General features: G+C 46.7%; 1 protein-coding gene across 1 annotated transcript in view; it reads right to left on the bottom strand.

Moving 5' to 3' along the window:
- Nucleotides 1-22,975, bottom strand: part of KCNH5 (potassium voltage-gated channel subfamily H member 5) — a 196,143-nt gene extending 173,168 nt beyond the window's left edge. The window contains exons 1-2 of the mRNA XM_083611785.1: nucleotides 21,745-22,975; nucleotides 1,821-1,944 (exon numbers count right to left, since the gene is read on the bottom strand). Coding sequence (XP_083467911.1) covers nucleotides 1,821-1,944; nucleotides 21,745-21,817 — 197 coding nt within the window. The 5' untranslated portion in view covers nucleotides 21,818-22,975. The remainder of the gene's footprint in view (nucleotides 1-1,820; nucleotides 1,945-21,744) is intronic.
- Nucleotides 22,976-23,945: the final 970 nt, after the last annotated feature.

The following is a 23,945-nucleotide window of genomic DNA, read 5'->3' as shown; positions in this document are numbered from 1 at the left end:
ACTTCGACACTTTTGTTGCATTAATAACACAACCCTGAGCAGTATCTAAAGAGGTCCTGGGACTGCGCAGATGACAAGACCCTCCCTTTCCGGCCTGCAACTCCGGATCGGGGTGATGGGAGAGGTGAGATGGACTGTGCACAACCACATTTTTCCACCCTCAGAATGCCCCAGATTGACAGCAAGATTTCGAGACCACACAGATCAAATATTTAATAGAGAGTGGAGAGAGAGTACTTAAAAGAACATTGTGATAATCTAAAGTCTTTGGCAGGCCTGGACTGATTTCTGCATGAAAATAAGAGAACTTTGCAAAATTAACACAACCGAATAACCTAGGAGAGATAAAGTTAAGTGCGCAGTTGTAATGTAAATTAGGAGTCACAATTTGGGGATTGGAAGTCATGTTGGAATTCATGACATGTGATTTCAATCTTTTCTTTTTGTAGTATTGAGTGTTGATCTTGGATTGCCTTTTGTTGATGGTTGTGTATTGTATTGTATTGTATTGTATTGTATTGTATTGTATTTGTTTTGTTTTGTTTGTTTTTAAAACCAATAAAGCAGTAAAAACAACAACAGAGTACACTGGAAGAACACACATCTGGAGCATTCTGGGAGAGAAAGTAACATCTGGCAAAATCCACTCTCCACCAGGGAAGGATAACCCCACCCAACTCGAAATGGGATGAATGTGGAACTAATAGAGACAAATGAGAACACTGAAAAGTGGGGAGGGCCAGTTTATTTCCATTAAGAGTCAGTTTCATGTGACTTAATTCATAAGTCTATCCTACCCCATTTCTACATTAATATGTGTGCTTTTTATATAAATATTTGTATTTAAACATTGCAAAATAGTTAGCCACAAAATATACCGTATTTTTCCATGTATAAGACTAGGGTTTTTTAACCAAAAAATTAGGTTTAAAATTGGGGCTCGTCTTATACACAGGTAGTGCTGAGGGGGTGTTTTCTTAATTTGGAGTCCCCAAAAATAGGGCACATCTTATACATGGGGGCGTCTTATACACGGAAAAATAATTTAAAGACATATTTACATCTGTGCTTGATTTCTATTTGCAATTTGTTTTTATGTTCAAGATAATATTTTGGTAGTTTTCTGTTAATTGATTATTTAAATGTAGATCTCAATTGCATTTTTGGTCTTTGATTTTAATTTTTAATGTTTTCTTTTCATATTTTCTAATGTTCTGTTAGGTTGTAAACAACCAAGCTTTTATTTTTTAAAAAAAGAAGAAGAAATGAAGTGGTATAGAAATGATGATAATGATTATGATAGTTAACTAAATTGATGATGATGATGATAATTTCTCTTAATGTACAAATTTCTAAACTTTTTTATCCTAAGATATGTATTTTTAATTCATTTTGGTACTTCTTTAAAAAAAGATGACTCTGCATTGCAAAATTCAGAGAAGTGCAACAAAAAAATAAAAATCTGAAGAGTAGTTATATTCCTCTCTCTGTTGTGGGCTAGGAGATACGAATTAGGCTGGTGTGGTTAAAAAAAAATGTGGTCTGAACAGCCTTTTCCTCCATTTTTACTGAAAAACAGCCTAGCCATTGCCACCTATTTTCCCCCTTGGCGAATTTGTTTCGGAATGAATGGAAATTGAATGAGGCTCACAGGGGTTCCTTTTCCATTTGTTGCCAAATGAATGCACACCTAATGGGGTGGCGAAGAGGCGGAGGTGGCAGCTTTCGGGCATCGGCCTTTTATGACACGACAAAGAGGAAACTCAAAAGCACAGCAGGATTTGGCCCCCACCCAAGAAAATCAATCCAAGGCGACTTACCTGCAGGTACTACTTTTCTGCATGACGTCGGCTCGGTGGTAACCAGAGAGTTTACAAAACCCGTCATTGCTATAAACTACAGGCCAGTCCACGATTTGTGCATTGCCCAGTAAGAAACTTGATTCTAAAATGAAAGAAAGAAAGAAAGGGGGGGAGAGGAATAAGTACTGTACTCCCCCAAACCATCCAAGCTACTGTTGTTAGTACTCAACATGTAGGATCGTCAAAACAGGGTAAGGGCAATTGATCAATCAATTCAATTCAATTTCCATCTCACCCTTCCTCCTGAAGGTGCCCAGGGCAGGCTCATCAATAAGAAAACATATTTTCTGAAAATTTAAAGCATTCTAGAAACAGGGATCTCAGGGTTTCCAGGGTCTTTCAGGCATCAAACATCTGGGAAAGGAGGAATACCGTATTTTTCGCCCTATAGGACGCACTTTTTCCCCTCCAAAAATGAAGGGGAAATGTGTGTGCGTCCTATGGAGCGAATGCAGGTTCCCTGGCTTCAGCGATAGCAACACGAAGCCTCCAAAGCCTGCGCTCCGGAGGCTTCGCGTTGCTTCCACTGAAGCCAGAAGGGTCTGGTCTTTGAGGCTGGTGGTGGGGGAAAGCAGCGCTTCCCCCCACCGCCAGCCCCACAGGCTCGGGGGGCAGCGGGAAGGCGCGCGACGCCTTCGCGCTGCTCCCCGACATGGTTTTGAGGCTGGCGGTGGGGGAAAGCAGCATTTCCCCCCATCGCCAGCCCCACGAGCTCAGTCGAAAAGCCCACAGGATAAAGGGTGCGCGGCTCCTGTGGGCTTTTGCAGGAGATGGGGGAATTCCCCCACCTCCCGCAATAGCAAGGAGAAGGTCTGGGAGAAGTGCACAGGCTGCGTGCAGCCTGTCCGCTGCTCCCAGAGCTGGGGGGGGAATCTTTTTTCCCCCTGATTTCCCCCTCTGAAAACTAGGTGCGCCCTATGGTCAGGTGCGCCCTATAGAGCGAAAAATACGGTATTTTTATATTTCTCCTCAAGTTGCTCCAGAAGAACGTCGTGGCCAATGGTCTCAAAAGCCAGGGAGAACCAACAAGCCCACACTCCCCCAACACTCTGTTTTAACTAGAATTAATCTGAAAGCTTGTTTGATTGTTTTGTAGGCTGCCTCAGGACATACACACCTGGGGGAGCAGCTTGAAAGTGCAATGGATGAATAAAACAAAACAAACTTAAGATAACCGTGTACATTCAGGAGCTAAGGGAAATCCAGATAGGGGGGTCTGTGGCTGGAAAGTGGCAGTTCTTTTGGCTAATTCATCGGGCCTGCTTTAGCTTTTCGAAAGATGCATCAGGATGAAAAATGAGTCCATGCAAAATTAGGCAGTGAGCTTCTCTAGGCACACTAATTTTATATTCCATAAGTGATCTGTCTTCCCTCTCGTGCCATGGCTGTTTCCCCCAGGTGTGCATATTTTGGCTCCAACACAACCATCCAAGGATTCTCCCTAGATGCTGGAACAACTTGACAATTTGGGGTGGGGGAGTCTCTCCTTTCAGCGAGGCATCACACAGGCTTGTTCTGAAGCAGCTTCACAAGGCTTCACACCTGCCAGGTGTTTAGGACTACAACTCCCATCATCCCTCTTCATTGGTTATGCTGCCTGGCACTGATGGGAGTTGTAGCCCAAAGCACAGGACTCTTTCCCAGCCCAACCTGGAGACAGTGGGGGAGAAACCCTCTCCGGTACCCGGGACAGGGCAGCCCGTACGGAGTGCGCATGTGTGGCATCCATGCATGCGCACTCTGTACGGAATGCTGCACATGTGCACTCCGTACAGGCTGCCGCTTGTGATCGGCACCCTGTACAGACCATACGGGATGCCGCACATGCGCAGTCCATACAGGATGCCACACATGCACAGTCCATACAGGATGTCGCACATGCACACTCTGTACGGGATGCCACACATGCGCAGTCCATGTGCAGCATCCATATGGGATGCTGCACATGCACACTCCTTATGGGATGCCACACATTTGTAGTCCATATGGGATGCTGCACATGCACACTCCGTACAGGATGCCGCACATGCGCAGTCCATACGGGATGTCGAACATGTGCAGTCCATAAGGGATTCCGTACATGCGCAGTCCATATGGGATGCTGCACATGCACACTCCGTACAGGATGCCACACATGCGCAGTCCATACGGGATGTCGCACATGTGCAGTCCATACGGGATGCTGCACATGCACACTCCATATGGACTGCGCATGTGCGGCATCCTGTACGGAGTGCGCATGTGTGACAGCCCATACAGTCACTGTGTGAGAGGCAGCCCGTATGGAGTGCACATGCACAGCAGCCTGTTCAGTCGCCCATATGGACGGCGCACGAGAGCGGCAGTGCCCATATGGACTGCTCACACCCTCGGCCACTCTACAGCTGGGGGAAGGCAGGGGCCATCTTGTCTCACACACACCCCAGAGTGGCACCTGGGGCGGACCACCCCTCTGCCCCCCACTTCGTATGCCCCTGCCTGGAAATGCCTGGCATTGAATCTGCTTTGCCACCAAAGCATGGCAGCCCCCCTTGGCACATCTGTCAATTGTGAGGGCATCTCCATTTGCTGCTGGAGGGCAGAAGAGGCCACTCAGCCAGCAGACTTCACCTGCCACACACTATATGCTCAGATACTTTCAAAGAAAGTAAGTTCCCCTTTAAAGAGAAACTTCATCCTGCTTCTCCCAAATGGCAGGTGTTGTCATCCTTTTTCTGGGCTATACTGCTTCAAACTGAGTGTATATATCCTGCCCAGAGAAAAGTAGTTCATCAGGGGGAAAGCCAGACCAGAGCACATGTCCTTTGACAGCTAGTTTTCTATGTACAGTCACAAGAGAGAAAATCAGAGGGAACAATGGAATGAAAAGGTCAGGTTCTTCCTTTTGAACATGACTAAGGCTCTCTCGATTTCTTCACATAGCCTGTCTTTCATCAGTGACTAAGCGGAAAGCCGTAGTCAAGCTAATCTCTATTGTGAGCAGACTATGGCGGTGATGATGATGATTGAAAGTATCACCCACCCTAAGGTCCCATAACATTGAAAGGCAATACTAAAAACAGTTCAGATGGAAATATAGCAAGGAAAATTTCTTTGCTAGCTTGCGAAAGTCTGTTGTGCATGCAGGAACCTCTATCTGCCTCAACCATGTCCAGAGAAGCAGTGCTTAGCTGGCTCCAGATTGTGGACTTTGGCTCTGATGCAGTTCCTTCCATACACACCCTCCAGAGAAGAAATCGAGGGCTGCTTCTTCAACCACCATTTCTGTGCAGCCTCCAGGCTGTCAAAATATTGTCAGCCGTTCACTGCCAGCAACTGAGAACTGGAAACGGACTGAAATTCCTGCCTGTCAAAATAACTTTTCCTGAGATCCTCTTGGAAGCTCTCAGTTTGAAAATAAAACAGAAACAGCACAACCACATCTGTGCCATCTATTAAATCTGCCCGTTCAAGTGGAAACACTGCTTTTTTTGGGGGGGGGGTAGGTTTCAGTATGTTTTATGGAATAACCGCATGCCCAACATTGAACTCAGGCTAGCCTTGAAGTAGAGAGAAGGTCAATGAGTTGTTCTTCAAGTGTGCAATTGCCTCCACTCTACGATTCACTGGCAATATTGCCCAGTGATTCTACTTCACAAGTGCTTTCTAAATCCTGCTGGCCGCTGGAGGCAATGTCAGACAGGATGACCCCTGGTGCTTGGCACTGGCGTTGCAGGCTATCGTTTCGTAAGAGGGAATTTTGTCACGACATCCCTGGGCTCAGGAGGCAGCCTGTTTTTACAATTGTAAAACACGATTCTAAGTGGGTCAGGTGGATCTGCAAGCCTGCAAGTATGGATTGCAGAGAGAGTAGCAGAGAGAGCACTTAAAGGGTGTTTAGAGGGTGATCCACACTTTAGGTGATTTAAACCCTGTGTACGCGGGTGGTGCTGTGGTCTAAACCACAGAGCCTAGGACTTGCCGATCAGAAGGTCGGTGGTTCGAATCCCCACGACGGGGTGAGCTCCCGTTGCTCAGTCCCAGCTCCTGCCAACCCAGCAGTTTGAAAGCACGTTAAAGTGCAAGTAGATAAATAGGTACCACTCCAGCGGGAAGGTAAATGGCATTTCCGTGAGCTGCTCTGGTTCACCAGAGGCGGCTTAGTCATGCTGGCCACATGACCCAGAAGCTGTACACTGGCTCTCTCAGCCTGTAAAGCAAGATGAGCGCCGCAACCCCAGAGTCGTCCGTGACTGGACCTAATGGTCAGGGGTCCCCTTTACCTAGGAAGTGGTGTGATGCCTATACTTTTCTTCCTAAGAATAAACAGCATCTACTCACCCAAATGAAGGCAAGGAGACGAGTAGGGCAAAAGCTGCATCTGGTCACTGACCCCAGAGACCTGGCCATAAAAAGCCAAGCCTGCTCCTATCTGCATATCTCCGCCTCTTCATTTGCATAGTTCCATCCTGGTCATACTTTAGTGTGATGGACTCTTAGGGACTGACTTTGAGGTTACTTCCAAGTTTGGTAGGAAGGGGGGCTTTGGCTTCAGTGCCCCCCCCCCGTTTTACCAGGTAGTGATAAAGAGCCTTCTGGGACATGGAATTTAAGTTCCCATTGCCCCAAAGTGTGATTGCTGTTGTTATTTACACCCCAATTTTCCTCCTGACAGTGGCTCGAGGTGCCATACAGATAGAAATAGAATAGCTAAAGGCAAAAGGGGGGAATCGTTAAAAAAAAAAAAAACCAATGAAAAGAAGAACAGGATTAAAAACTCTATAACAGGCATGTCCAGCAGGTAGATCGCTGGGCTGGGTGCTCCTTGTAGATCCTGGTAGATCTCTGGCCCCTCAGCGATCTCCTCCCCCCCCCCAAAAAAAAACAACAGCTCAACAACTTCAGCTTGGCTTCCTAAAAAAAGCTCATACTGTTTGTAGATCCCAGTCTATTGGGAGTTGGATGTCCCTGCTCTATAGAAAATCCATTTGAAGTATACAGGTAATTGCCGTAAGAATAGCATGGCACCATCCCTTTCATTAAAAGCAATCAGTTCCCAAAAGTACTGGCGGAAAGACAGCAAGGAGGGAGCCAGTCCAGCTTCTCCAGGGAGGGAGTTCCAAAGTCTGGGAACAGCCACCGACAAGGTCCTCTTCCGTGTTGCCACCAAGCCTGCCTGCTAGGGTAGCAGGACTGAGAGAAGAGCCTCCCCTGAAAATCTGAGAACCCAGGCAAGTTTGTATGAGGGTAAAGGGTCTTAAAAAGCAGAGACATCACCTTGCCAACAAAGGTCCGTATAGTTAAAGCTATGGTTCTCCCAGTAGTGATGTACGGAAGTGAGAGCTGGACCATAAAGAAGGCTGATCGCCGAAGAATGGATGCTTTGGAATTATGGTGCTGGAGGAGACTCTTGAGAGTCCCATGGACTGTAAGAAGATGAAACCTCTCCATTCTGAAGGAAATCAGCCCTGAGTGCTCACTGGAAGGACAGATCATGAAGCTGAGGCTCCAATACTTTGGCCACCTCATGAGAAGAGAAGACTCCCTGGAAAAGACCTCGATGTTGGGAAAGATGGAGGGCACAAGGAGAAGGGGATGACAGAGGACGAGATGGTTGGACAGTGTTCTCGAAGCTACCAGCATGAGTTTGACCAAATTACGGGAGGCAGTGGAAGACAGGAGTGCCTGGCATGCTCTGGTCCATGGGGTCATGACACGACTAAACAACTAAACAACAACAACAAAGGGTCTTTCAGGTAGCTTGGACCTAAAGCATGTAGGTCAGTGGCATTGTGGGAAATATAAGAAGAACCTTGCTGGTAGAGTCAAAGGCCCATCTAGTCCAGCCTTGTGTTCTCACTGTGGCCAACCAAGCAACTATGGGAAGCTCACACGAAGATCCTAGCCTCAGCTATTTTTTCAAAGAGGGGTTTCAGGCAAGTATTAGTTGTGGGCCCATCTAGGGTGTCTGGGTGCTGGCAACTGTCCAAGGGTGCTGTGTGCTAGCTCCAGGTCTGCTCTTTCTGAAAAGAGAGTGCCTGCTTATCTCAGGCTCCAACAAATGTCATCTGTTGTTCTTGATGGTCATTACTGATCTGAGGAACTACAGTATGGTAGAGATGAAGAGAAGGTTGGAGGGAATTGTTTCTACAGTGGTACCTCGGGTTACAGATGCTTCAGGTTACAGACTCCGCTAACCCAGAAATAGTACCTCGGGTTAAGAACTTTGCTTCAGGATGAGAACAGAAATTGTGCGGCAGCAGCACAGCGGCAGCGGGAGGCCCCATTAGCTAAAGTGGTACCTCAGGTTAAGAACAGTTTCAGGTTAAGAACAGACCTCCAGAATGAATTAAGTTCTTAACCCGAGGTACCACTGTATTAGCAATAGGGTTGCCCCATTTATAAGGAAGCTAGATATTAGTGGGGTTCCCCTTTGCTTTAATTTTTGGTCTAATCAGCAAAAAAAGAAAGAGAGTTTTGATGGCAAATGAAGACAGGTACATAATCCAAAAAGTTGTTTCACTTGCAAAGGCAGCGGAGGAATCATGACAGCGTTCCATGCCTAGTCATGCTGCAAATTGTCTTAAGGCTGTTTAATTGCATAATTATTCATTCGTCTGTCTTACTGTATACATGTTTTGAAACTTCTTTCTCATTTATCTTCTTGCTTTGTCTACCTGGTTTTTTGTAATTCTTTGCATTGTTATGATCGAAACAATCATCTCTGAACTGAATAAAATTTGCAGTTGTAAGCAGTGGTCAAGATACGAAGTGAGATCCAAAACACAAAAGAGGATCATGATCATGAAAGAGGACTAGATAAAAGGCCCAGAAAGATTTTAAAAGAGTGAGTCGTGGAGTATGGTAGAGATTAAGGCTGAAATCCTGAGCCCAAGATCAGGGCAGTCTTGGAGGAAACTGATTTTCTAGATCCATTTCAATTGGAGTTTAGACCTGGTTTTGGCACAGAAATGGCTTTGGTCACCCTGTATGGTGACCTTTGTCCGGAGAGAGACAGGGGAAATGTGTCCCTGTTAATTCACCTTGACCTCTCTGTGGCATTTGATACCATCAACCGTGATATCCTTCTGGAGTTAGGGATGGGTGGTACCGCTTTGTGGTGGTTCCAGCCCTACTTAGATGGCTCATTCCAGAGGGTGATGCTTGGGGAGTCAACCGATGGCAGCTTACTGATTCCCGCCTTAACCCCAGAATAAGACAGCCAATGGCAGCTAAAGACCCTGAGAGAAGCTCAGCCAATGGCAGCTAGACTTCCAGTAAAGCTCAGCCAACCAAGTTTAGAGACCCTGAGAGCTCAGTCAGTGACACCTTCAAAATGCATCTTACAGTGAGAGCCTACGTCTACTCAGAAGTAAGTCCTGTTGAATTTAACAAGGCATACTCTCAGGCAAGCAAGGTGAGGATTGCAGCCTTGGAAGAGACCATTCTCCCTGCCAGTGGTTGGTGAGCTACCAGCTTCTGCTGCCCGAGAAGCGGAGATGCGGTGCCCTTATCAAAAGGTGTCAGGCAAGGTGACAGCAGTATCTCCAGGGCTTCTTTGAGAGCCAGTGTGGTGTAGTGGTTAAGAGCGGTAGTCTCGTAATCTGGGGAACCGGGTTCGTGTCTCCGCTCCTCCACATGCAGCTGCTGGGTGACCTTGGGCCAGTCACACTTCTTTGAAGTCTCTCAGCCCCACTCACCTCACAGAGTGTTTGTTGTGGGGGAGGAAGGGAAAGGAGATTGTTAGCCGCTTTGAGACTCCTGAAGGGGAGTGAAAGGCGGGATATCAAGTCCAAACTCTTCTTCTTCTTCTTCTGGTTCAGTGAAATGCAGGCAGAGGTGTAGGAAGGAGTGGGGGGGGCGGACCGCCCTGGTGTCATCGCTGAGGGGGTGACATTCGGCATGCTATTCGCCCCCACAACTCCCAAGCCTACCCCGAGCCATTGGGGGAAGAGAGGGAGCCGTGCTGCTTTGCCAGTGGCCTTCCCCCCCCCCTTCCCCCTTCGTTTTGACAGCTCTGGGGAGGCTTGGGAGTCGCGGGCGGGTGGCCTGCCGTTGCCCCGCACTCCTGGGCTGCTGGAGGAAGCAGTAATATCCAAGGCAACACGATGCCCAAATACAATGATACAATATCAATATACACTATCAATATATAATCATTATAGGGACGCGGGTAGTGCTGTGGGTTAAACCACAGAGCCTAGGACTCGCCGATCAGAAGGTCACAGTAAATAAACCAGAAAATAACACTTGCAACTGTAAGTATCTTATTTTCCCTTCTTTTAATAATTTCAATTAGAAGGGGGGGGGGTGACAAAAAAATTCCACACCGGGTACCACCTGACCTTGCTACGCCTCTGATGCGGGTGCCTATTGGATGGGCAGCAGAGTCTGGAAGGGACCAGCAGTGTCATAATCTGCACCTGTTCCAGGCACTGCTATCCAATCTGCAGCTCCATCCTTGCCTGTTGCTGACATAGCTGTCGAAGTACATCTGCTACTTCCTCCCAATTCCGCTCCAGAAAGGCTGCTGCCACTCTCTCCCTTGTTCAGTGGTGCTCAATGGTGGGAGCTGATATTTAGCCAGTGAACCCCTCCCATGAACTTCTGCTGTTGCCCTTCGCCTTGCCCTTCTGGGACACCAGGATGCATCAACCCATCACAACCCAGAGACTTCATCACTGCCACCAAAGGATGCATTGCAGATTACACCACTGCATGGCACTGATGGGATTTATTCCGGTTTAAAAGTGTCCTAAGATTGAAAAGGGACGCGGGTGGCGCTGTGGGTTAAACCACAGAGCCTAGGACTTGCTGATCAGAAGGTCAGCAGTTCGAATCCCCGCGACAGGGTGAGCTCCCGTTGCTCGGTCCCTGCTCCTGCCAACCTAGCAGTTGGAAAGCACGTCAAAGTGCAAATAGATAAATAGGTACCACTCTGGCAGGAAGGTAAACGGCGTTTCCGTGTGCTGCTCTGGTTCACCAGAAGCGGCTTAGTCATGCTGGACACATGACCCGGAAGCTGTACGCCGGCTTCCCTCGGCCAATAAAGTGAGATGAGCGCCGCAACCCCAGAGTCGGTCACAACTGGACCTAATGGTCAGGGGTCCCTTTACCTTTAAGATTGAAAACATTGGTTGCCCAGACAGAATCGGGGTGTTCATATATGAGGCTCGACGAGTGTGCAGTCTGTGTGCACAAATAGCTGAGCTGTACTAATCGGCAAATTAGTACACACACACACACACACACGTATAGAGAGAGAGAGATGGCCTCTACCTGTGTTCAGCACAATGTGGAACAAACCTAATGTAAATAAAAAGGACTCTGGGCTGTATTTTTATTATTATTATTATTATTATTATTATTATTATTATTATTCCCAAATTACCTACCAAGGTAACCTAAATTCTACACTGAGAATTTACCAATAACCTTAATACAGAATACAAATATGTGCTTTATAACACAATTTGTCCTGTTTCTGCTCATTGTGGACAAAGTGCTATGCACACAGCACTGAGCAGGATGAAAGCGGAAAGGGGAGGAGAAATGACTGAGGTCTGCATATTTATTTATTAAATCTGTATACCGCCCTTCATCCGTGGATTGCACGGCGGTTCACAACATCAAAATGCAAGATAAAAACCAGAAGATATATAATAAATGCAAAAACCAGTGGCCTGCCTCCCGCAAAGACATTTAAAAGGGGATATGGGATGTTGCCCATCCCATAAGGACATAAGAAGAGCCAGGGCCTATCTCATTCAATATCATCTTCTCAAGTGGCCAACTAGATGCCTCAATGGGAAACCTATACAAAAGTCTTCTCCTCTCCTGTGGTTCCAAGCAATTGGCTTTCAGCACCATTGCTGCCTCCAACTGCAAAGGAAGAACATATCCAATGTGGCTAATCAAAAGTGGAAACGGGAATTTCAATCACCGGTGTCCCCTTATTCCTCCCATGTCTGGGATGGAAATCAATCCGGCAAATAAAATTGGAATTCGCTGTTGCTGTTCCTTTCGGCCAACAGCCGATATGTAATGGAAAAACATTCTCTCCATTGGCATTTGAGCTTCCTTTGCACTGAAATGGAATGATGTAAGGGCAGTGCGATTTTTGCATAAATTAATTATGAATACTCAAACATGGGGGGGGGGGAAATGCTCAGCATCACTGAGAAGAACTATGGGGCTTTGTAGGAAATGAGGGTATTTTCATGTCGGTTGTCTTTCATAATTTTTGTGTGTTTCCCCCATTCATTTGCATTTCTTCCTCTCAAACTGGCACAAGACTTTTTATTCCACCACTGCAGTCCACCCAAAGCTAACCCTGAATGTCTAGCATTGCACCCACATGCCCCCACTGTCATGTAATGAAGATCTGGGATCATAATGAAGTAGTTGCGTCAAGGTTCTGAGAAAGAGAACAAATTAACTGAAGAAACCAAGGCCTGCGGAAGCAGAATGAATACACAGGTGCATTGGTGCAAATTCCCCGTTTGAGAAAAGGGGGAGACTGCGGCCATGAAGAAAAAGGGGGATGAAGAAATGGCCAGAATGAAAGAGTGAGTGCAATTATCCTGGGAGGTTTTGCAAACTACAGGTTTACAGGGTTTTTCCCCTTCTTCTTTGCACCATTTCCAGCACCTATAATAAAAACAGAAAAAAAACAAAACACCCCAATTCTCTGGTGCATCCTGAAAAGTGGCCCCATCTGACTATCATCCCGAAAACAACGTCAGAATTACAGTCGTTCACATCTTCCAACTGATCTGTCCTTTCTCTTTGCCCTGTTCCGTAATGCAGCAATGAGGAGAGACTTGGAATAAGTAAGGGGAAAGTAGGTCAAGCACAGACTGACTACAGCATGACAAGGTAAACTCAGATTTTATTACAACTGGACCCACTGTCCTCCCCCACTGACTATTCTTATGGGGCCCCCTACCACAAAGGCGACACCCTTTTAGCTGCCCGCTTATGGGGCTCCCATACCATAAGGGCTCCAATCTATTTGATTTCCACACATTTTCTTCCATCCCACTACCTGCATCCCTTTCTGCTCCCAGCCTCTGCACGGAAAGATATTCTCAGCCAAAGCAACTTTCTGCCTATTTTCACAGTGGTGGCAGTCAAAACGGAACGACTGTCTCCCTCCGCAGTTAGAAAGTTTGTGAACACAAACGAAAAAAAGGAGAGTGGCAGACGAAATTAATGGACTATGCAGAATTGGATAAGATGACAGGAAGGATTCGAAACCTGCGGGACCAGAGTTTCTCAGAGGACTGGAGTAAATATTTGGATTATTTGAAAAGCAATTGTAATAAACAGATCACGCTAGTAGGACTGCAAGGAGTTTTGTAAGGAGGACTGTGCGAAATATTGCAGAGAAAATTATGAAGAGAATTCTTAGTTAAGGGTTATGAAAAGTAATAATGGAATTAATGAAATGTAGATTAAGTGATAAAGATTGAAAAATCTTTAGATGTGATGGAAGTCCAAAACACTGTATAAGATAAGAAAATATATGATTTTTGGAAATTATATGTAAAAATCAATAAAAATATAATTTTAAAAAAGGAAGTTTGTGAACCTTCCACTGACATCAGAGCGGGTGAACCAATAGCTACAGGGATATCCCTGTCTGGCAGAGCAGCCCAACTCTGCAGCTCTTGGGGAGGGGGGGTTAATGGTGCCCCTCCATCCAGCCTTGCTGGCCTTGGCCAATGTAGAGACCCCTTCCTCTCTGCTGAAGACACTGGCAGGAAGAGGCTGAACCTAGCAAAGGTCAGCGGTAGAACGCTATGAGAGAGTGCAGTCTGCTTCTGCACGGTGGCCAGGTTGTTCAACATTGTTAGTGCACATCAACCCCCTTAGAATCCACATGCATCCACAGTTTCAGCAGCTAACCAGATGCGTGACTTCATTCATCCAAACTTCCATCCGACTGCATAGGAATTTGTGCATATATACTACAGTGGTACCTCAGGTTAAGTATTTAATTTGTTCCAGAGGTCCGTTCTTAACCTGAAACTGTTCTTAACTTGAAGCACCACTTTAGCTAATGGGGCCTCCTGCTGCGGCCGCACCGCCAGAGCACGATTTCTGTTCTCAACCTGAAGCAAAGTTCTTAACCCGAGGTAATATTTCTGGGTTAGTGGAGTCTGTAACCTGAAGCGTATGTAACCCTAGGTACCATTGTATATATATACGGGATGTGGGTGGAGCTGTGGGTTAAACCACAGAGCCTAGGGCTTGCCGATCAGAAGGTCGGCGGTTTGAATCCCCACGACGGGGTGAGCTCCTGTTACTCAGTCCTTCCTCCTGCCAACCTAGCAGTTTGAAAGCAGATCAAAGTGCAAGTAGTTAAATAGGTACCACTCCGGCGGGAAGGTAAACGGCATTTCCGTGCACTGCTCTGGTTCACCAGAAGCAGCTGAGTCATGCTGGCCACATGATCCGGAAGCTGTATGCCGGCTCCCTCGGCCAATAAAGCGAGATGAGCGCCGCAAGCCCAGAGTCGTCCGCGACTGGACCTAATGGTCAGGGGTCCCTTTACATATATATATGTATTCAATTCACATAACCTTTTTGTTTTTTTCTGTCTCTCTGTGTGCAATCCATCCCAAATATGACCAGGTATCATTTCATAGAATCACATAGAATTGTCGAGTAGGAAGGGAGCCCAAGTCAACTCCCTGCAATGCAGGAATCTCAGCTAAAGCACCCAGGACAAATTTGCAAGAACCAACACAATGCAAAGATATCTATCTGTTTTGGAGATCGATACGACTGAAGCAGCTGGAACTGTGATTATTGCAGAATTGCTTTTGGGTGTATTTGTGCTAATTTATTCACATCTGGGGTAGGGGAGAGGGATGCTCAATGGCTTTCTATATATTTAAAAGGCCTCTCCAAGCAGTGCGCTTGATAAAATTATCAATAACATGCAGATAGAGTAAAATTATCAATAAAACCAGCCAAAAGTTTTCAAACAAATATACGCAACTAAATTATATCTCTGGGTAGGTTTGCTGAAATGGGGGAAAAAATAATCATCAGGGGTCTAGGTCAATATAGCAAAGGTGCTAAGAGCTATAGGCAGGGAGTTCCAAAGCATAAGAGCAGCTACGTGTTGTTTTTAAAAAAACAATACAGTGGTAAGGTAAAGGTAAAGGTACCACTGCCCTTTCGGGCCAGTCTTGACAGACTCTAGGGTTGTGCGCTCATCTCTCTCTAGAGGCCGGGAGCCAGCGCTGTCCGCAGACACTTCCGGGTCACGTGGCCAGCGTGATGAAGCTGCTCCAGCGAACCGGCACCAGAGCAGCACACGGAAACGCCGTTTACCTTCCCGCTAGAAAGCGGTACCTATTTATCTACTTGCACTTAAGGGTGCTTTCGAACTGCTAGGTGGGCAGGAGCTGGGACCGAACGACGGGAGCTCACCCCGCCGCGGGGATTCGAACCGCCGACCATGCGATCGGCAAGTCCTAGGCGCAGAGGTTTTACCCACAGCGCCACCCGCGTCCCCCAATACAGTGGTACCTCGGGTTAAGTACTTAATTTGTCCTGGAGGTCCGTTCTTAACCTGAAACTGTTCTTAACCTGAAGCACCACTTTAGCTAATGGGGCCTCCTGCTGCTGCCACACCGCCGCCGCACGATTTCTGTTCTTATCCTGAAGCAAAGTTCTTAACCTGAAGCACTATTTCTGGGTTAGCGGAGTCTGTAACCTGAAGCGTATGTAACCTGAAGCGTATGTAACCCGAGGTACCACTGTAATCAAAGAATCACTAGAATTGGAAAGGACCACAACAGTTATCTAGTGCACCCCCCCCCTGCAATGCAGGAATCTTTTTTGCCCATCATGGGGCTTGAATGCATGACCATGAGCATGGCTCCTTTAAAATGTGGGTTGAATATGATAAGGCACTTGTCAAAATCCAAGTTCCACGGATCAAACCAGTTAGATAGGCACATACAGGGCAAGGTTTTCCTTCAAGAGACCTGCTCCCCACCTGTTAAGGCCATTAACCACCCAGTCTGCAAATTATGCAAGCTTTATTTTAATATACTGGTCAGGGAAGTATCATAGCTCAGTAGTGGAGAAACTGCATTGCAAGCTGATGTGCCAGGGTCAGTTCATGCTCTCTTCTGGTTGGGAGTGGGAGAGACCCCAGTCTGGAGATCTGCAACGAGTCAGCGTAGACAATGCTGAACTACATGGACCAATAGGTCTGACTTATTATAAGGTGACTTCCAAAGCTCTTATCTCGGGATAAGCCCCGGAATCCTCTTGTGCTTAGAAAGACCAAATTTTGCACGTTTAGAGAAACTGGGAGCTGCTCTCGATCCAGCCATGTTCCTCTTCTTACACTCGGTGGTATATCAAGAAGATTATTAAAAGTAACGACAGTCATCATAAGTTGGCTGTGTACGTGAAGAGCCTCAAAGTAATTGAAAATATAAATGGAATTAAGAGCTTGAAAGCATTTCCATATTTGCAGCTTGGTAACTTTTTTATTCGCGTAGCGGGGAGTGGAGAGCATCTCCTCTGAAGTACACAGCTTCTCACAATCTCTGCTTAATGCAATCTACAACTGAATTGTGCTGCCGGCATGAACGTTTCAGATTTGCTTCTGGTGGACATAAAACAAGAATCGTACCAATTTGCTACTGTACACAACATTTAATGTGATTGGCAAGGAGTGTGCATTTTTAGTTTGCTATGAATTCTTTTCTGTGGGTTGTCTCCGACTGAATCCTACTGAGAGTGGGCCCATTGAAATTAATGGGGTGTGAAGTTCATCATTAGCCCATCAATTTCAATGGGTCTACCCTGAGCAGGACTAACACTGAATGCAATCCTTTGTTTCGTTATGCAACTTCATTATTTTTAAGGGGGAAGCGTAAGAGTCTTGCAGGACTGGGCAGGATCAGGCCTTGCAAGATCGGGAATCAGTGGGGTTCAAAACCCTAAGGGAAAGAGCCCCAAACAATTCAACAAAGACCTAACATTCTCAAAGGCCACGTAATATTTATTGTCCAAGGGAGGGGGAATTGGGGTGGGGTAAAGTGGTCGTAACTTTCAACAGAAGCACTCCACACTGTAATATTTTGTTGCAGGTCTCACTTGTCATGACCACTAGCCATGGATAGATCAATCCAGGGCCAGAGGAAGACCTCTAGAGATCATAAGCACTGAAAAGATTGTAGTGCCCAACATATGTAATTCAAAATAAAAACAATACCAAAACAGGAAATAACATTTCATTTTCAAAATGACACAAAAGTTGCATGTGTGCCAAAATGTGCATGCATGTATGTCATGTGCAACGCATGACAGGGTCTGATTTTGATGCTTTACCTATGTTAGTAGGACACCCCCTCGTTTAGGTGGGAATAAGTAATAAAAAAGAGACCAGAAAAATGGGGGAAGAGTGCGGAGTGGAAGTCTAACAAAGTTCAGATTTTCCCCATGATGAACTACTTCAATGCTTTCTTTGAAACCTCAAATGTAAAATTATTTCTACATTTCTGCATTTCTTCTTCTTCTTTTTTCCTTCCTTCCTTTCTTTGTGTGTGTGTGTGTGTGCACGTGCGCGCGTGCCCATGATTTGCTAGTGCCCTAAACATGTGCTTGGGACGCGGGTGGCGCTGTGGGTAAAACCTCAGTGCCTAGGACCTGCCGATCGCATGGTCGGCGGTTTGAATCCCCGCGGCGGGGTGAGCTCCCGTCGTTCGGTCCCAGCTCCTGCCCACCTAGCAGTTCGAAAGCACCCCTAAGTGCAAGTAGATAAATAGGTACCGCTTTATAGCGGGAAGGTAAACGGCATTTCCATGTGCTGCGCTGGTGCTGGCTCGCCAGAGCAGCTTCATCAGGCTGGCCACGTGACCCGGAAGTGTCTCCGGACAGCGCTGGCTCCCGGCCTCTAGAGTGAGATGAGCGCACAACCCTAGAGTCTGTCAAGACTGGCCCATACGGGCAGGGGTACCTTTACCCTTTACCTTAAACATGTGCTTAATCTGCCTGCTGGGTAATCCAACATTCGATCTAACCTTCCTGGATTTGGCTAACAATTATTATTAAAAAAAAACCCAAAAGCAAGTTGTATAAAACAATGTCTCATTATAGAATGTGCTGTTGCTTTGTACTGGATCATTTCCAAATGGCCTTGAATGCTGAACAACAGAAAGGCAGCCTAGAAATTCTGTAAACGAATAAATTTTAGAATTGCATTTAAGTTTGAATTCATAGTCCAGGAAGGCTGGAAGGAGAAAATATATATATATAATGGTGACCATCCCTTAATAAAAACCCATATAAGAAATGTTAGGTCTCTGTTTCTCCTAGTCATCTCTTTTGCTTAGTTCAGTTTGAAGGATTATCTGCATTCTTTTACATATTTACATTAATGGGACAGCGTGGAATATTTTCAGTCACTTTTGAAACAGGTAGGGGGAAAGGAGCAACATTATTGTTAAAAGGAAACCCAAGCAGAGGAATTACAGGGTGAGCAGAACTCCTTATAACCTCTTTGGCAAAGCGCTTTGAACATACACCTTGGTCTAAAGGCATAAAAACATTAGGAGATGTCAGGTGGCTATCTGTCAGGGATGCTTCAGTTGAGATTCCTGCATTGCAACGGGTTGGACTAGATAACCGTCAGGCTTCCGGAGGCGGCGCCAACGGCAATGGCGGTCTCCTTCTAAATTGGAGGGAGAAGCTCCGCGGAAAGTGGGTCTGTCCGCTACGGCAAAGCGGAGACCCTTGTGGAAATCACAGGCAGGAGAAGCCTGTGAACGTGGGACTTGGTGGGCACCCTTAGCGCCCCCCAAATTGGCGAAGGAACCCCGCAAGGGGCTCCGGAGCGTAACAGGAGGCGCGGTGCTGAGAGTCAATTGCTCCTTCCGTGGGGTGAAGCCGCACAGCTGTTGCCGGAGAGCGCTGACCTTTTTCCTGTGACAATTCGGCTGCTAAACAACTACCCGTGAGTAGGTGAAGCTGAAGAAATTGGGACTAAAGGAAGAAAAAAGGGATTAATTTGGCACTGAAGCGGGAAGGTGTAAACAGGAAGTCCGCCTTCCGTTTCTGTACACAGATCAAAGCAAAGGCGCTTCTAAGCTAAGACCTGGAGAGCGGTGCTTTTAAAGCTCTAAATCCGAACGTCAAAGTGAAAGAACTCCCCCCCCCCCAGGTTAGTGGGGGGGGGAGAGGGAAAAGTGATTTTATTTCTTCTAGGGAAAATAGAGACAATTATTTAACTCCTGGGAACGGACTGCCAGGTTCACTAGAACTGTTGCATTGAGAGTCGCACTATTTATAGACATTGTAACTTTTTAATGGTTAACTCTGCAAAGGAGATACTTGTTGAAGGTCTTCTCTGGACTTGAAACTGTTGCTTGTTTTTTTTGAGGGGACTTAAGAAAGTTGGAAAAGATTCCTTATTGTAACTTTAATGACTGCTAAAGTGTCCCCCTAGAGGAACATTGAAGCTGTACACCCAGCTGGGGGATTTTTCCACTCTGGACTTTGGAGAACAGCAGCAAGAATACTTATTGCAAAGTATTGGAAGACACAAGAGTTACCCACCCTGGAAGAGTGGCAGATGAAGGTGATGGATTATATGGAATTGGCAGAAATGACTGGCAGAATCCGAGACCTGGGAGAAGAGTTGGTGGAAGAAGACTGGAAGAAATTTAAAGACTATTTGCAGAAACACTGTAAAATTAATGAATGTTAAAATGATGTTGGATTGAAAATAAGTGGCATTAGCAACAAAGTTAATAAGAATATGCAAAAATGAATTGATAATGGATGAAAATATAGAGTTATAATATGTTAAGATATAGAGTTAAGATAAACATAAGAGGGTAAGGATTTGCTGATTTGATTATTTAAATGGGAATACAAAAAGGGGAGGTGTGAGGAGGCCAAGGAAACAAGCAAAGGAGTTTAAAGTTACAAAAAACGGATTTGTTTTTAATTCTTTTTTATCTATTTGTTTTTTGTATGTCGTATTTTTATTCTTCTTTTTTCTTTTTTATGTATGCTCTCGTTTTGGTATCTTTTTCTTTCTATATGACTTTTTTCTATTTTGTAAACCTATGTTTTTGTAAAACCTCAATAAATATCTTTTTTTTAAAAAAAATAGATAACCGTCAGGGTCCCTTCCATCTCTACAATTTTATGATTCTACAGACACACACACACCACACCCTACAGAACACAATGATACATTTAAATGACAGTATTTTTAAAAGGCCTATATTGAAGAAAAGAGATGTAGAAAGAGTATGAGCCGCTGGTGTGTATTAGTAGGTATGCAGTCAAGTAAGCTGGTTTTCAGATCCTCACTGAAGGGCAATTCCATACATGACAATTCAGAAATAAGTCCTGTAGAGTTCAATAGCGCTTACTCCAAGGTAAGTGGATATAGAACAACAGCCTCAGCAATGGAATTCACTTGGTGGCTTTGAGCTAGGAGACACACTCCTCTAAACCGACCCTGTCCATCAGTCATAATAAAGTGGGACAACCCCATCTTTGCTGCCCAAAGCTCTTCGGGTGAAAGGTAGGATATGCAAACATGATAACTTAATCAATAAGTTCAGGTTAAAGAGGGTTGTTCCATAAATTATTGCACAGGTGATATGGGCACTAATTCAAAAAGTGCTGAGATAAAATTAAGAAGTTTGTATTTAGAAATAAAACAAAAATCACTATGGTATGATAGCTTTCAAACTGACCACATACATGGAGTTCCTAAAGTCATGTCAAATGTTTACTAGCAGAAATCATCTAAAGGCAGCATTATGAAGAAAAATTCAGAGTACACCTAGCTTATCATGCCTTATTCTGCATTTATGCACAAAGAGACACACACACACGGTAATGCACCCTGCAAACTTAGTGTAAATGGTTTGCTAACATAAAGTGCTGCCGAGGGTGAGTTCTTTCTGTAGATTTTACACTGAGCATATTTTCCTCTGGTCAGCAAAGTGTGTGCTTTTCGTTATGCTTACTCGTGGACACTCCTAGACACTTCATCAAATATTCCGTCTCACCACATAGGCAAACCTTCAACTCCAAACTACATTCCTAGAGGGGCTGGAATTTTCAGGAATTGTCAGGAGAGAAGTGAAAGTAAACTGCTGGCGGAAATGAGGATTTAATATCCCCTGATCCTTGAACCTGTTTGACAGTTTATGTTCCAAACCACAGAAATGCCTTAAGGCTTCTCTGGGCCTCTGGCTTCTATAGATGGAGAGATGCCATGCTTGGTGGTTGTTGTTTTTTACCCAAGGCAATTAAATCTTCCTTCTCGCCACAATGCACCCACCCACTTCAATTTCTTCAGTCAAAGAGAGGAAATTCCAATGACGGGAGACACACACACACCAAGACACTATGCCCATACTTTTTCAAGAGTCCCAGAGCATACAGCAAGGAACAGCTTTATCTGTTCTGTCTCTCCCGCTGTCACCTCTGCTTTAACTCTTTCTCTGATACCACCAATCTTGCCCTACCATCTAGTCCACCTTTCCTCGCAGTCAAATTTAGATTGCAAGCTCCCTGAGAGCAGCACCTTGAACTCTAAAAATCACCAGGTACGTTAAGGTGCTGAAAGGACAGGAATGACAGGAATGATGCAGCTGAGGAGTCGAACAAATTAATTCATTGATGAATTAATAAATTAATTATTGCACCCTTAAATATGCCTATAAAAGTTCTGGTTAGAAACTAGCCCCGTGGAAACTACCACTCCTCAGCTTTTAAGAGGTTTTGCTTAAGTCCGGGAGAGTGGGGGCGCTTTTACGAACTTAGGGAGCAGTTTAACCCTTTCTTCCCGCTCCATTGCCTAGTCAAGAAGAGGAGGAGGAAGAAGAGGGGCCTCGCTTACCACTTGAGCGCCTGACGATGTTCTCCAAAAACGTGTTCTGTGGTGCCACCAGCCCTCTTTTTCCCCCCGGCATCCTGCGCCTGCAGAGCCGGGCTCTGGAGCCAAGGGGTCGCAGCGGGGGCGGCTGGGAGGGTCTCGGCAGGTCTCTTGCACCCAGTGCCGTAGAGTAGCTGTGGGAAGGTGGACGAGGCAGTTCATGGTAGTAGCGCTCCAGCGGCTGGTGAAGCCCAGACTGTGGCAACGCCGCGCTCACAGCTCGGGAACTGCAGCCTCCGAGGGGATTGCGCCTGCGCGTGTGCCTGGCTGTTGCTGCTGCTGCTGCTACCCCAACGGGCAGACAGCATGACCACACGCCCTTCCGAAGCCCACCGGGCTGCCTGCGGCTGGACAGCGAAGAGTCAACCCAGCCCAGCCAGCGGATCTGGCCACTTCTTGCGTTCCTGGGCGCAACAGGGGCGCGTCGGGGAAACGGGGACTCCAACAGATGCGGAGAGGCTCTGCTTTTTTATATATATAAAAAAGCCACCAAACTCTTCTGTACTCTTTTTCCTTAAAAAGAAGACGAAGAAGAGAGACGATTCCTGCCTCGCCAACCAAGCACTCGCATCCCAAGAGCTCCAGAGAAGCGGCTTTAATCCCAAAGCGCGTCGCCAAGTTGGAGCGTTCAGCACCCTGGACAGCTCTCTCTCCCGGAGCGCCTAGACTGCGGAGGGCAAGAAATCCACCGAGCGCCACCCGAGGTCTCCTCCGCCGTCGCTCCAAGGGTTGCCAACAGAGAGCCGCCACCCCACCCTCTCTCCCCTCCCAGCCTGGGTGCCCTCTGGAACCTGCGGCTGCACCCACATGCGCCCAGCAAGGCGAGCAGAGGACGAGGGCGGGCGGCGCGAGGGGCTGCGCTGAGGCGGCTGCACACCTGCTGGAGACTGGCGGGGAAGGCAGCGCAACTTGGGCAGGTCCCAGGATGGAGCATCAAACCCACGCTAGAGAGGGTGGGGGGAGGAGAGAGCCGAGGGAGAAGAAAGAGGCCAATGGCCGGAGTGGCTATGGGATGCTTTCCCCGAAATCAGAGGCTCGCCAGGAGGCGGGGCTGAGTTGCTAGCCTGATCCGGAATCCCATTCTCTGTCTCTCTCTCTCTGTCTCTGCTGCCTTCCTACAGCCAGTCGCCAGGGCTGAAAGTTCTTCGCCCGAGATGCTCCGAGGCGGGCGCCCCAGCTGCCCTTCCGCCAGGGGAGGAGGAGGAGGCTGAATAATTTAGCGTTTGCTTCGGGGAGTTGGGGGGGTTGCAAAGGGAAGAAAGGAGCGCGGGTGGGGAGGCAAAAGGCTAGGGGATGATTCCAGTCATTGGTTTGGCACGGAGGAGAGGTTAGCCGGAGAGGAGGATGGGTGGGGAGGGAGATGCAACTTTATTTTCTGCTTCAGAAGAGCTGCGGGGCCGGGGGGGGGGCGTTGAAATGTTGAAAGGCCTTGCGGGCTTTTGCACCTGCCTCGCAAGGAGAAGGTGGGTGGGCTTCTATCTGGAAATGTCTTCTCTACTGACCGCTTGGTCGTCGCCCATGATAGCTCAATGGAATGGGCAGCTGGACTCTGAACATCAGCCGCTGGAGACGCAAGCAAGGAGGTGGGGGGGCTGCTGCTCTCAAGCTCTGCTTGGGGGCTTCCCTGAGGCATTTTTCCTGGTCTCTGCTGGAAAGGAGGAGGCTGGACTGGACAGCTCCCGGGCCTGACCCAGCAAGTCGTTTCTTTTGGTTCGCGGGTGAATTAGAAATAACCAACCCAATATAGGAATATTGAGAAGTGTCAAGAGGAACAAGCGGTTCCTGTGGGGACCTTAAAGCCTTTCAGCACAATCCTACACAATTTATTTATTTTTTTGCTCCTTGTCCACTGGTTTTAGTGGAGCTTGCTCATGAGTAAATGTACACAGGGTTACAGCCATGCAGCCTGTTCCTAACCATTCTTACATGGAAGAATGCCTTGGGACCTATTCCTAAGCAACTGTACAAGCAACTGCAGTATTATTGCATAGAATCACAGAAACATAGAGCCGCAGAGTGGCAAGGGACAAGGGTCATCTAGTCCAACCCCCTGCAATGCAGAAATCTTTTTGCCCAATGTGGGGCTCTAACCTGAGACTAAGGTGAATTTCTCCTTGCCCTCACCTGCTCCTTGATCCCCCCACACAAAGGGTCCTTGTTTCTCT

The sequence above is a fragment of the Podarcis filfolensis genome (genome assembly GCF_964270895.1).
Source record: "Podarcis filfolensis genome assembly, chromosome: 1".
Lineage (NCBI taxonomy): Eukaryota > Metazoa > Chordata > Lepidosauria > Squamata > Lacertidae > Podarcis > Podarcis filfolensis.
Note: the sequence above shows the minus strand (reverse complement) of the source record. Positions and strands in the feature narration are given on the sequence as shown.